This window comes from Schistocerca gregaria, chromosome 3, assembly GCF_023897955.1.
Source record: "Schistocerca gregaria isolate iqSchGreg1 chromosome 3, iqSchGreg1.2, whole genome shotgun sequence".
Taxonomy (NCBI): Eukaryota; Metazoa; Arthropoda; class Insecta; order Orthoptera; family Acrididae; genus Schistocerca; species Schistocerca gregaria.
The window spans coordinates 676645730-676661199 of NC_064922.1; the positions used below are offsets into that span (position 1 = coordinate 676645730).

At 41.5% G+C, this 15470-nt stretch overlaps 1 protein-coding gene across 1 annotated transcript in view; it reads right to left on the reverse strand.

The window, feature by feature from the left end:
* LOC126355551 (membrane-bound alkaline phosphatase-like) overlaps nt 1-11493 on the reverse strand; it is a 194374-nt gene extending 182881 nt beyond the window's left edge. Inside the window, exons 1-2 of the mRNA XM_050005909.1 lie at nt 11433-11493; nt 2995-3072 (exon numbers count right to left, since the gene is read on the reverse strand). Of these exons, the coding sequence (XP_049861866.1) occupies nt 2995-3072; nt 11433-11493 (139 nt within the window). The remainder of the gene's footprint in view (nt 1-2994; nt 3073-11432) is intronic.
* Nucleotides 11494-15470: the final 3977 nt, after the last annotated feature.

Below are 15470 nucleotides of genomic sequence, written 5' to 3' on the forward strand. Positions count from 1 at the left end.
AAAATGATGAAATAGTGAAAAGGCAAATAAGGGTAATGCTGTAATCATTACAAATATAGACCAACATGTTTAAAAAAATAAAGATTTTGCATCAAAGCGGCTTCATAGAGATTAACAAGCACCCTACACCGAAATTTATACCCGACGGATTCCCTGTTTCAGTAAGACTCTGACGGCTGGTGAAGCAAGTTGGTTGTCGACCGCCGACCTTGCAGCGGTTGCCTGACGCAGCAGTAGCTAGCTGTCACACAATCGTGTAGTGTCGTGTTGTGGTGAATGCAGAAGAAAGGCGCTGTTGGGTATGTCGCGGTCAACAACTGGCCACATAGTGCCAGCATAGTGGCTGCTTATCAGACAGCAGACTCGCAGGCAAACAAGCAGCTTGAGAAGCCACCATAAAATAAAGCCAGTGCATTTTCTTAGAGAGGCATCGCTTCCTCCAGACCAGGCAAACTGAGCAAATCGTTTGGTTCTTTTGCACTAGGTGCAGTCTAGGGTGGCCCTCAGACGCTTTTTAAAAGCAGCATTTGTTCATGGGCAGCTCCTGAGAAAACCTCGAAAATTATCATTTGTGGAGAAGGCGACTGCAATAATTTCTGTAGAAGGCACATCATCGAAATTTTTATCGTATGTTCTTAAGAAGGTGTTCATTGGCAACATTGAAAGTTTTTATACATCATTACCCGTTACCTAGATGTAGATGTTTAAAGTTAACCGCAAAAACAGGTTTTTAGTAGATTTTCTACGTGGGCTGCAGTTATCTAAATAACTAACCATACAAAACAGCTCAAATTTTAACTCTATATTATTTAGACATTCATACAGAAACGTCATTTCCCCATTTTCAAAAACCTGTATACGTTATCATGAAACACGTAAAATCAAGGTTTCTGGGTAATTGTGCAGATTGCCCCTTCTATAATTTCTACTCATGGAATGTCGTCGCATTATTACCACATGTTATAAAAATGATGTTTCTGATAATATTATCACTTGCGTGCGGCATAGCCGCGCGATCTTGGGCGCCTTACCACGGTTCAAACGGCTGCCCTCGTCGGAGGTTCGAGTCCTCCCTCGGCATGGGTGTGTGTGTTGCCCTAGTGTATAAGTCTAGGGACCGATAACCATAGCAGTTTGGTCCCATAGGAACTTACCACAATTACCAAAATATTATCAATTGCTGAAATCCAGAGGTTCTAAGTTACCATACTTACACACGTAAAACATGCACGTAATACCCGGCCTGGGGCGTACTGAACACACTGAAAGGGCTCTATAGTCTTCATAAGGGTTCTGAGGCCACCAAAGTATGCTTTCATCAGCATTTTTTCATCAATAAAACTTCATGGCCTACTGTATACTGGAAACTTCACCCCTGTACAAATATGTACCATGTGACACTGCAGTGAGAGAAAAAAAAGGGCTCAAAAGCGCCTTAACATCCCCTAAAATAGCTTAAAATGACTGTAAAAAATTTTGTAAAACTGAAAAGACTGAAAATTCTGTAAAAAAATACTTCTACCAACATGTTTGCTCTTCCAAAATACAATTCAGAAGCTGCTTGTTTCCGATGAACTGCGAACAGTGAGCGAAGTATCACAAAACTCTAAGGCAAACGATTTTGTGTTAACCTTATATTACATTTACTCATTTGTTGTTCATGTGTTTCAAAGATATAAATGCTTTCAGGTACACAACCAAAGTGTCAAAACTTTGCTGGCCTGTACTCTACAAGCAACACACCCTGTTGTAGCGGGGAAAAGAAAAAAAAAAAAAACAGTAGAAAATGTTTTTGTCGGAGCAGAGAAAGGGCGGAAGTGCTCCTCTTTAAAAGACTATGACAGAAAACTACGGAACATGCAACCGTAATCCTCATTCCGCCTTCTTCACCAAAAATTTAGGCTCTTTTTTCGCTGACAGAGAGCAGCGGAGAGAGAGTGACAGTGGAAGAGAGAGCAGTCAGTGCCATTGGGAGAGAAAGAGTGATGACATGGATAATGGGAGAGGAAGTGGGAGTAAAAGGGAAAGATGATTACAACAGCGGTGGAACGTCAAAGAGAGAGGACGTATTTGTGGTCAGTAAGAAACAGTGGCAATAAAACAGAAAGAAATATGGATGGAGATAAAAGCAGTGGAAGCAAAAGATAGAAGGGAGAGAAGAAATGAAAAATACGACTAATTGGAGAACATACGTAGGCTTGTGGGGTCTGGACCCTCCCAGACCGGTGAACTATAACACGTAGGTATAGGGGAGACCGCGTTTTGGACTGAAATTGTAAACACGTGGGTACTGGCGAAAAATAATTAGGACCCCCGAAAGGTTTGAGCTGCTGAGATATGGTGGAGACAGTGGCATTGGGAAAGAAAGACAAAAGGAGACAGTATGGGCGAGACAGGATGCAGTGCCAGTGAGATATACTCTACAGTGTAGATCAATGGGAGAACAAGCAGACAGTGGGAGAGAGACATATGAAGGCAGTAGCAGTAAGAGGCAAATGCTGAGTATGACGCTTAATTAGAAACAAAGACTGGGTAAAAGAATTTGAATCTTCTCTGTTAAAATAGGTTTTAGTGCTAAACTTTTTCGTGAGGAATGCTGAACGAGGACTGAAGCAGCTGTTTCCCCACTTTTCCGTCTGTGTCTTTTAAGGGGGAATATATTCGCCTTTTCGTGCTTATATGGAAACATTTTTCCGCTTGCTTGTAAACGAACAGAAATCATAATGTAGTAACAGTGACCAACGCAGAGACCTGTACTGAAGGCACACTTCAGAACTGATTCTTGTGGTATCACTAGTTTAACGATACCTCGTTTACCAGAGTGTTTCACGCAGAGGAGTATGAGGCAGTATTAGTGTTATATAATTGTATAGTCTCATCGTAAGTAGCATGATTAACTTATTGTTGGCATCACACATTACTGCTAAAAACATGGTCCTTTTTATTCAAGAACTACGCTTAGGTGTCTCCAGTTCCAGATTAATTGTTTCTTACCCGATTCTTGCTCAGCTTTCCTCACAGGGTAGCCATGTCTGATTAGGTCAGGTTGTCGCAAGTCGACCACGGCGCTCACTGGAACACAAACAGCAGCTTGTCACTCTGGCGCTGAGGCTCCTGAAGGTAACACAACAATTTAAAGGCCGCATGTTGAAGTTTCTCTACATGAAGGATAACGTTACGCAAAACAGCTGACACTCAACCTGAAATGTACACTCCTGGAAATGGAAAAAAGAACACATTGACACCGGTGTGTCAGACCCCCATACGTGCTCCGGACACTGCGAGAGGGCTGTACAAGCAATGATCACACGCACGGCACAGCAGACACACCAGGAACCGCGGTGTTGGCCGTCGAATGGCGCTAGCTGCGCAGCATTTGTGCACCGCCGCCGTCAGTGTCAGCCAGTTTTCCGTGGCATACGGAGCTCCATCGCAGTCTTTAACACTGGTAGCATGCCGCGACAGCGTTGACGTGAACCGTATGTGCAGTTGACGGACTTTGAGTGAGGGCGTATAGTGGGCACGAGGGAGGGCGGGTGGACGTACCGCCAAATTGCTCAACACGTGGGGCGTAAGGTCTCCACAGTACATCGATGTTGTCGCCAGTGGTCGGCGGAAGGTGCACGTGCCAGCCGACCTGGGGCCGGACCGCAGCGACACACGTATGCACGCCAAGACCGTAGGATCCTACGCAGTGCCGTAGGGGACCGCACCGCCACTTCCCAGCAAATTAGGGACACTGTTGCTCCTGGGGTATCGGCGAGGACCATTCGCAACCGTCTCCATGAAGCTGGGCTACGGTCCCGCACACCGTTAGGCCGTCTTCCGCTCACGCCCCAACATCGTGCAGCCCGCCTCCAGTGGTTTCGCGGCAGGCGTGAATGGAGGGACGAATGGAGACGTGTCGTCTTCAGCGACGAGAGTCGCTTCTGCCTTGGTGCCAATGATGGTCGTATGCGTGTTTGGCGCCGTGCAGGTGAGCGCCACAATCAGGACTGCATACGACCGAGGCACACAGGGCCAACACCCGGCATCATGGTGTGGGGAGCGATCTCCTACACTGGCCGTACACGTCTGGTGATCGTCGGGGGACACTGAATAGTGCACTACATCCAAACCGTCATCGAAGCCATCGTTCTACCATTCCTAGACCGGTAAGGGAACTTGCTGTTCCAACAGGACAATGCACGTCCGCATGTATCCAGTGCCACCCAACGTGCTCTAAAAGGTGTAAGTCAACTACCCTGGCCAGCAATATCTCCGCATCTGTCCCCCATTGAGCATGTTTGGGACTGGATGAAGCGTCGTCTCACGCCGTCTGCACGTCCAGCACGAACGCTGGTCCAACTGAGACGCCAGGTGGAAATGGCATGGCAAGCCGTTCCACAGGACTACATCCAGCATCTCTACGATCGTCTCCATGGGAGAATAGCAGCCTGCATTGCTGCGAAATGTGGATATACTCTGTACTAGTGCCGACATTGTGCATGCTCTGTTGCCTGTGTCTACGTGCCTGTGGTTCTGTCAGTGTGATCATGTGATGTATCTGACCCCAGGAATGTGTCAATAAAGTTTCCCCTTCCTGGGACAATGAATTCACGGTGTTCTTATTTCAATTTCCAGGAGTGTATTTGTGGAATTAGCTCGTTTTGGACACTAATAGGAGCCTGAAAACTGTGTTACTTGGTGCATGGAACGCTATAACGTATACAATATAAACACAGGTACTCTGTGTTGTATCTGTACTTCACTACAAAGTAAAGACGCACGGAGAATGATCTGAAATCTTAGACATAACATAACTTTCAAAATGAGTTTAATATTAACAGTGAGGGGAATTATTTTACACTTAGGATACAATCATTCACAACTTCAGTTGCAAAGTCGAACACGTTATTTCCAAACTGCGGTCAGACAGAAAAAAATAGTCACTGATCGATGGTAACTGCTTCTGGCGCAACCAGTAATACCGCTAAAAATCTTTCTACGCTTAATATATAAAACTTATGTTTGTATCCACAGAATTTTAGTAACATTCAACTCTTACTCTTCTATCCATTCATCATTGAGGTACGACAGTTTACAACTACTTATACTTTATGGGTCTGCAGTTAAGTAAGCTCGTTTCGGTTTTGCCTTTACCCATGATTATTAATTTTTTTCCTTTTCTTTCCCTACATATCACCAAACCCTTATCAAATTTGTTTTTATAATTCAGCAGGCCGTCTGCAACATTATCTCTCTTTGTTATATACTTGCAATATCATGCAGATGTTAATCATGCTTAAAATTCTGCCACTAATTGGATACACTTTCATGTTTTTAAGTGTTTGGTCGATATTCACTGAGGTAGGATAATTCATAATAGTACACCTGACAAAAATTCTTTCGAAGCAGCAGATATATATAACGGCAATCTGACTGAAACTGAACATTAAGTGTGCAGTATTTACTAACCAGCAGAAAGATTAAAACCAAATAAAGAGAACATACTGAAATTAAAAGCTGAATCTTGTCTAAGAAGTCTAATTTTCGATGTCACATAATCAAAGAAACGTGAAATGTTACAATCATAAATAACCTTACCATTTCTCATTAAATAAAAAAAATCCTGCTCAGTAAGTCCTATACGTTTTTCTGGATATACATTATAGGTATACATGTAACAAGTTGTAAGATAATGCATAATTACACTAAGATTAGCTGTCGAGTCCTTACTTTTAGATACTGTTCTTTGTATTCTACTTGGAAGTAGACACTTGATAATGGTCTTATGTCCTAAACGGGATATACGTAGAGCATTTGTAACCAAGGCTGCGCGTTTGATTGGTCAATCAAAACAGTTCGTAGGCAGTTGCATGTGCAGAAGTGAAGAGATATATTAAACTAAACAGAAAGTACAAACAGATCATTATAAATTGGATGGTTCTACTATCAGCTATGTTAACCTTGTCCTGAGGAATAATTCGTGTCATTTTTGTGCAGCTGTGATCTATGAAAGGTATAAAGGATCTACTTGCTCTGATAGTTAATTCTCTCTATCTGTATTAGTGTACGTTCCGAGTACGCTGGAACATGTTAGATATAATCACTGTTACATCCAGTGGGTTGTATCAAAGTTGACGATGCGTCTGTAACATTGGTCATTCAAGCCTAGTTTATTGCTGTTGTTAGACAACATTACAAAAGACTATTCCTATATACATGTAATCCCAATCAAACTGCAGCACTTGCTAAGACTCTGGGTGAAGAATGTAACCGATGAGCAGAGTGTATGTAATACACTCTTAGCTTTCATGAGATAAACGTGGCCAAAAACTTTATAAATTATTGTTGTTGTTGTTGTGGTCTTCAGTCCAGAGATTGGTTTGATGCAGCTCTCCATGATACTCTATCCTGTGCAAGCTTCTTCATCCCCCAGTGCCTACTGCAACCTACATCCATCTCAATCTGTTTGGTGTATTTATCTCTTGGTCTCCCTCTACTATTTTTACCCTCCACGCTGCTCTCCAATACTGAATTGGTGATCTCTTGATGCCTCAGAATATGTCCAACAACCGATCCCTTATTCTAGTCAAGTTGTACCACACATTTCTCTTCTTCATAATTATATTCAATACCTCCTCAGGAGTTACGTGATCTACCCATCTAATCTTCAGCATTCTTCTGTAGCACCACATTGCAAAAGCTTCTATTCTCTTCTTGTCTAAACTATTTATCGTCCACGTTTCACTACCATATATGGATACATTCCATAGAAATACCTAGAGAAACGACTTCCTGTTACTTAAATCTGTACTTCGTATTAACAAATTTCTCTTCCTCAGAAACGATTTTCTTGCCATTGCTAGTCTACATTTTATACCCTATGTACTTCGACCAACGTCAGTTATTTTGCTCCACAAATAGCGAAACTCATTTACTACTTTACGCGTCTCATTTCCTAATCTAATACCCTCACCATCACCTGATGTAATTCAACTACATTCCATTATCCTCGTTTTGCTTATGTTGATGTCCATCTTATATCCTCCTTTCAAGACACTGTCCATTTCGTTCAGCTGCTCTTCTAGGCCCTATGCAGTCTCCGACAGAATTACAAAGTCATCGGCGAACCTGAAAGTTTTTATTTCTTCTCCATGGATTTTAATTCCTACTCCGAATTTTTGTTTTGTTTTCTTTACTGCTTGCTCAATATACAGATTGAATAACATCGGGAATAGTCTACATTCCCGTCTTACCCCCTTCCCAACCACTGCTTCCCTTTCATACCCCTCGCCTCGTATAACTGCCATCTGGCCTCTGTAAAAACTGTAATTAGCCTCGCTCCCTGTATTTACCCCTGCCACCTTCAGAATTTGAAAGAGAATATTCCAGTGAACATTGTCAAAAGCTTTCTCTAAGTCTACAAATGCTAGAAACGTAGGTTTGATTTTCCTTAATCTGTTTTCTAAGATAAATTGTAGGGTCAGTATTGCTTCACGTGTTCCAACAGTTCTACGGAATCCAAACTGATCTTCCACGAGGTCGGCTTCTACCAGCTTTTCCACTCTTCTATAAAGCATTAGTGTTAATATTTTGCAGCCGTGGCATAATAAATTGATAGTTCGGTAATTTTCGCATCTGTCAACACCTGCTTTCTTTGGGGTTGGAATTATTATATTCTTCTTGAAGCCTGATGGTATTTCGCCTGTCTCATACATTTTGGTCACCAGATGGTAGAGTTTTGTTAGGCCTGGCTGTCCCAAAGCTGTCAGTAGTTCTAATGGAATGTTGTCTACCCCTGGGGCGTTGTTTCGACCTACGTCTTTCAGTGCTCTGTCAAACTCTTCATGCAGTATCTCATCTACCATTTCATCTTCATCTACGTTCTCTTCCATTTTCATAACATTATCCTCAAGAACATATCCCTTGTATAGACCATCTATATATTCCTTCCACCTTTCTACTTTCCCTTCTTTGCTTAGAACTGGGCTTCCAACAGAGCTCTTGATATTCATGCAAGTGGTTCTCTTTTCTCCAAAGATCTCTTTAATTTTCCTGTAGGCAGTATCTATCTTACCCCTGGTAATATACGCCTCTACATCCTTACATTTGTCCTCTAGCCATCCCTGATTAGTCATTTTGCACTTCCTGTCGATCTCATTTTTGAGATATTTGTATTCCTTTTTGCCTGCATCAGTTACTGCCTTTTTAAATTTTCTCCTTTCATCAGTTAAAGTCGGTATCTCTGCTTTTACCCGAGGATTTCTTTTAGCACTCGTCTTTTTACCTACTTGATCCTCTCCTGCCTTCACTATTTCATCTCTCAAAGCTACCCATTCTTCTCCTACTGTATTTCTTTCCACAATTCTTGTCAATCGTTTTCTAATACTCTCCCTGACACTCCGTACAACCTACCGTTCTTTCACTTTATCCAGGTCCCATCTTCTTAAGTTCTCACCTTTTTACTCTTTCTTCAGTTTTTATCTACAGTTCATAACCAATAGATTGTGGTCAGGGTCCACATCTGCGCCTGGAAATATCTTACAATTTAAAACCTGATTCCTAAATCTCTGTCTTACGATTAAATAATCTATTTGATACCGTCTATTATCTCCAGGCTTCTTCCAGGTATACAACCTTCTTTCATGATTCTTGAACCAAGTGTTAGATATGATTAAGTAATTCTCTGTCCACAATTCTATCAGGCGAGTTCCTCTTTCATTCTTTACCACCATTCCATAATCACTTACTAAGTTTCCTTCTCTTCCTTTCCCTACTAGTCACCCATGATTATTACAATCACTATCTGAATATTTTCTTTTATCTCACCATACATTTCATCAATCTCTTCGTCATCTGCGGAGCTAGTCGGCATGTAAACTTGTATTGCTGTGGAAGGAGTGGGCTTCGTATCTATCTTGGCCACAATAATGCGTCCACTATGCTGTTCGTTGAAGCTTACCAGCATTCCTATTTTTTTAAATACTTTATTAAACCGACACTTGAACCCATCCGTCTCCCTTTTTAAATTCTCTAACCAACCTGCCCGATTAAGGGATCTGACATTTCACGCTCCGACCCGAAGAAGGCCAGTTCTCTTTCTCCTGGCAACAACGTGCTCCTGCCCGGAGATCTGAAGGGGGAACTATTATACCTCCGGCATATTTTACCCAAGAGGACGCCATCGTCGTTTAATCATACAGTACAACTGCGTGCACTCGGGAAAAATTACGGCCGTAGTTTCCCCTTGCTTTCAGCCGTTCGCAGTACCAGCACAGCAAGGCCGATTTGGTTAGTGTTACAAGGCCAGATTAGTCAATCATTCAGACTGTTGCCCTTGCAACAACTGAAAAAGCTGCTGCCTCTCTTCAGGAACCAGACGTTAGTCTTGCCTCTCAACAGATACCCCTCCGTTGTGGTTGCACCTACGTTACGGCTATTTGCATCGCTGAGGCACGCAAGCCTCCCCACCAACGGCAAGGTACATGGTTCATGGGGTGGGGGGATGGGGGGGTTAGTAGTCTAATTATGCAGCTATTAAGTATTTTTACGAATGGGTTTCTAGTAAGTGAACATCTAAGAAACAGTTTTCGAAATGATTAATATTCCTATAAGTTATAGTGCACTACAAAGTAGATGATGGGCAATTACAAGTGACTTTATACAAGTTGTATACCACATTAATGCAGAAGACAGTATAAGTGTTTCTCTTAAACAGTTTTTGTTTCTTTTATTTCAAATTAATTCATCTGGACAGTTATGAATGAAACAGACAGATCACTACATGTTATTTGTCACACGACCCGGTTTTCCGATGTTACAACATCATCTGGTACAAAAATGAGGGTGTGATTTGTTGGGCATAAAGATTTTGACCTAGTGTACCTACTGGGTATCTACATTTCCAGAAGCGAAAAATGTTGATGTTAGAATTACGAATAAAACAATACATATTATTTCAGTGTAAATGCGATGTATTATTATTTAACTAGTGAACTATAGAGAAATTACGACAGTTATACACAGAAGAAAATAATTGAAGAATAAACATTGGTGATATGCTTCAAGGATGTAACTGAAAAAGAATCTTGTCTTCAGTAGGTCTTAAATTACAAACAGATGAGATATAATATTTGATATTAAGCAGGTGAATGTGGCAGCTATGATTCCACAAGGTAAATTTTTTTGAAAGTAACCAGTCAAGTTATAGTAATTGAAATAAAGGATAATGGGAAATGTGAGTAAGAGGGGTAATTTACAACATGGCTTTAACGGTATTGTGAATAGTATCTGCAGTCACAAGTGGCGAGTGAGTGAACTATGTTTGTTCATTCAGTATAAGCTTCAGTTGATGGATGTTTTTATTAGTTTCCATTATTTAAAGATAGTCCATCTTCCTTCCTCTATGGATATGGCGTAATATGTCCTGTGTCACCTTGTAACTAAGGCCTTCATTAAGAAGGTGATCTGCAAAAGTAGAGTCTCGTTTTCCAAGTTTCTAATCTGTATGGTTTTCTTCAGACGAGTACATTTTGCTCTGAGATACTGACCTATAAAGAATTTGTGATGGTTACAAATAATGTTATATATTCCACACTTTTCCAAAGCTGGAGAGATATCTTTGCCATTGGGAAAGATACCCAGCCAATCTCAGTTTGCTGAATCTAAGTTGGAGTAATTAATATGTTGCCTCTGTCTTCCTGACAGTTTTTATTGGTTAACCCTTCAACGAAGGGCGTTTGCCTGTAGGGTTTTGGCCGGCCATAGTGGCCGAGCGGTTCTAGGTGCTATAGTCTGGAACCGCGCGCCCACTACGGTCGCAAGTTCGATTCCTGCCTCGGGCATGGATGTGTGTGATATCCTTAGATTAGTTAGGTTTAAGTAGTTCTAAGTTCTAGGGGACTGATGACCTCAGAAGCTAAGTCCCATAGAGCTCAGAGCCATTTGAACCATTTTTTAGAACTGGTATGGTTTGATGAGCTCTCCTTACTATAAGAATCGGAGACTTGACACACTGCTCGTCCTGGCTGTTTCCTATCTCTTCTTTTAACCCTACTTTGTAACGAAGATAGTCTGACGAGCAGTATCCAATAATCTGTCGAAGATGCAGTTTCATAAATTACTTGTTTCCTGAATGAGTGCCATATTCTTAAGCTTCTTTCCAGTCCGGCATGTTTTTACAACTGCTTCTGTTATGTGATTCTTTCTGGCGCTTACTTCTCGATATTTTACAGCTGTTATGGTTTCCAGCGCGTGGTTAAGGGCCATTAAATTTATGATGGTGCTTCTTTCCTCCCATTTATGCGCAAAATACTATACTTATTTTGTTGACGATAAGATGCCAATAGAGTATAGAAACGAACACCTCCAGAAACAAGACCATTGAAAATAAGAGTTGAAACGATAAATACAGGTGTTATGTCTTGATGAATGCTTTGTCCACTTACCTTGCATATTAGATGTAAACACCTGATGGATTAACACAAGGAAAGCAATACGGGTCACCATGGCGGCTCCTTCGCGGCAATCGGCAGCACGGCACGCAGGGTACTGAATGCGTTGTGTCACGTTCCTTCGGCTCTCGTTTCGTTCTTGCCCAAGCTCAGTTTACCAACAAGCGAGAAATTGTATGCCACAGCGCTCTAAGACTGTTTTCCAAAGCAGGAGGTGAATGCAAAGTAATATTCAGCATTCTATCGTTAACAATACTCGCAGGCTTTCGGTCGATACTAGCAGAAATGAGTGACTTCTTTGTGCTTAACCCTCCATCACGTACAACGCCTCTCGTGCAGCGTTTGCTACTGGAGTTTGATGAGCTCTCCTCACTATACGAATCGGAGAAGAGACGCACTTTCTTTTTTAATTTTTTCATAATTCTGTGAATTATTCAGAATTCCTCCAGTTACCATGTATTTGATAAGACCGCCTATAAAAAATAAACAAAATACGTAACAGCACCGTCTTTCATTCTCACTTGGCTTCATGGCTTCAGACGTTTATCGGATCCGTTACGAGAGAACCAGACACGTAGTGTTATCTCATTACAATCCGCTGTATTTTTTTTTTTTTTTTTTTGTCATCAGTCTACTGACTGGTTTGATGCGGCCCGCCACGAATTCGTTCCCTGTGCTAACCTCTTCATCTCAGAGTAGCACTTGCAACCTACGTCCTCAATTATTTGCTTGACGTATTCCAATCTCTGTCTTCCTCTACAGTTTTTGCCCTCTACAGCTCCCTCTAGTACCATGGAAGTCATTCCCTCATGTCTTAGCAGATGTCCTATCATCCTGTCCCTTCTCCTTATTAGTGTTTTCCACACATTCCTTTCCTCTCCGATTCTGCGTAGAACCTCCTCATTCCTTACCTTATCAGGCCACCTAATTTTCAACATTCGTCTATAGCACCACATCTCAAATGCTTCGATTCTCTTCTGTTCCGGTTTTCCCACACTCCATGTTTCACTACCATACAATGCTGTACTCTAGACGTACATCCTCAGACATGTCTTCCTCAAATTAAGGCCGGTATTTCATATTAGTAGACTTCTCTTGGCCAGAAATGCCGTTTTTGCCATAGCGAGTCTGCTTTTGATGTCTTCCTTGCTCCGTCCGTCATTGGTTATTTTACTGCCTAGGTAGCAGAATTCCTTAACTTCATTGACTTCGTGGCCATCAATCCTGATGTTAAGTTTCTTGCTGTTCTCATTTCTACTACTTCTCATTACCTTCGTCTTTCTCCTATTTACTCTCAAACCATACTGTGTACTCATTAGACTGTTCATTCCGTTCAGCAGATCATTTAATTCTTCTCCACTTTCACTCAGGATAGCAATGTCATCAGCGAATCGTATGATTGATATAATTTCACCTTGTATTTTAATTCCACTCCTGAACCTTTCTTTTATTTCCATCATTGCTTCCTCGAAGTACAGATTGAAGAGTAGGGGCGAAAGGCTACAGCCTCGTTTTACACCCTTCTTAATACGAGCACTTCGTTCTCGATCGTCCACTCTTATTATTCCCTCTTGGTTGTTGTCCATATTTTATATGGCCCGTCTCTCCCTATAGCTTACCCCTATTTTTTTCCAGCATTTCGAACAGCTTGCACCATTTTATATTGTCGAACGCTATTCCCAGGTCGACAAACCCTATGAACGTGTCTTGATTTTTCTTTAGCCTTGCTTCCATTATTAGGCGTAACGTCAGAATTGCCTCTCTCGTGCCTTTACTTTTCCTAAAGCCAAACTGATCGTCACCTAGCTCATTCTCAATTTTCTTTTCCATTTTTCTGTATATTATTCTTGTAAGCAGCTTCGATGCATGAGCTGTTAAGCTGATTGTGCGACAATTCTCGCACTTGTCAGCTCTTGCCGTCTTCGGAATTGTGTGAATGATGCTTTTCCGAAAGTCAGATGGTATGTCGCCAGACTCATATATTCTACACACCAACGTGAACAGTCGTTTTGTTGCCACTTCCCCTAATGATTTTAGAAATTCTAATGGAATGTTATCAATCCCTTCAACCTTATTTGACCGTAAGTCCTCCAAAGCTCTTATAAATCCCGATTCTAATACTGGATCCCCTATCTCTTCTAAATCGACTCCTGTTTCTTTTTCTATCATATCAGACAAATCTTCACCCTCATAGAGACTTTCAATGTATTCTTTCCACCTATCTGCACTCTCCTCTGCAATTAACAGTGGAATTCCCGTTGCACTCTTAATGTTACCACCGTTGCTTTTAATGTCACCAAAGGTTGTTTTGACTTTCCTGTATGCTGAGTCTGTCCTTCCGACAATCATATCTTTTTCGATATCTTCACATTTTTCCTTCAGCCAATTCGTCTTAGCTTCCCTGCACCTCCTATTTATTTCATTCCTCAGCGACTTGTATTTCTGTATTCCTGATTTTCCCGGAACATGTTTGTACTTCCTACTTTCATCAATCGACTGAAGTATTTCTTCTGTTACCCATGGTTTCTTCACAGCTACCTTCTTTGTACCTGTGTTTTCCTTCCCAACTTCTGTAATGGCCCTTTTTAGAGATGTCCATTCCTCTTCAACTGTACTGCCTACTGCGCTATTCCTTATTGCTGTATCTACAGTGTTAGAGAACTTCAAACGTATCTCGTCATTCATTAGAAATTCCGTATCCCACTTCTTTGCGTATGGATTCTTCCTGACTAATGTCTTGAACTTCAGCCTACTCTTCATCTCTACTATATTGTGATATATCTGCTCCTGGGTACGCCTTACAATCCAATATCTGATTTCGGAATCTCTGTCTGACCATGATACAATCTAATTAAAATCTTCCCGTATCTCCCGGCCTTTTCCAAGTATACCTCCTCCTCTTGTAAATCGTGAACAGGGTATTCGCTATTTCTAGGTGAAAATAATTACAGAACTCAATTAGTCTTTCTCCTCTTTCATTCCTTGTCCCAAGCCAATATTCTCCTGTAACTTTTTCTTCTACTCCTTCCCCTACAACTGCATTCCAGTCGCCCCTGACTATTAGATTTTCGTCCACCTTTACCTACTGCATTACCCTTTCAATATCCTCATACACTTTCTCTATCTGTTCATCTTCAGCTTGCGACGTCGGCATGTATACCTGAACTATCGTTGTCGGTGTTGGTCTGCTGTCGATGCTGATTAGAACAACCCGGTCATTGAACTGTTCACAGTAACACACCCTCTGCCCTACCTTCCTATTCATAACGAATCCTACACCTGTTATACCATTTTCTGCTGCTGTTGATATTACCCGATACTCATCTGACCAGAAATCCTTGTCTTCCTTCCACTTCACTTCACTGACCCCTACTGTATCTAGATTGAGCATTTGCATTTACCTTCTCAGATTTTCTAGTTTCCCTATCACGTTCAATCTTCTGATATTCCACGCCCCGACTCGTAGAATATTATCGTTTCGTTGATTATTCAATCTTTTTCTCGTGGTAACCTCCCCCTTATCAGTCCCCTCCCGCAAATCTGAATGGGGGAATATTCCGGAATCTTTTGCCAATGGAGAGATCATCATGACACTTCTTCAACTACAGGCCACATGTCCTGTGGATACACGTTACGTGTCTTTAATGCAGTGGTTTCGTTGCCTTCTGCATCCTCATGTACGATATTCTTAATCTACTGCGAACCCACTTCCGTTTAATCAGATAACTGTAGCTTGTAGATTTATTTGTGTTAAACGTACTGACTATAATCTACGATCTTTCTAACAGGATACTTTCGTCAAAGGTGGTGGGTAAACAATATTGATATCATTCTGCTTTTAATCTGGTGTCTAGAACAACCAATGCTTGAGAGTAACTAAACTGCGAACAACAACCTGCTTAGGTAATGTGAACAATTCCAACGATTAACCATTTGATTTTACCAGAATGAGATTTTCACTCTGCAGCGGAGTGTGCGCTGATATGAAACTTCGTGGCAGATTAAAACTGTGTGCTCGACCGAGACTCGAAC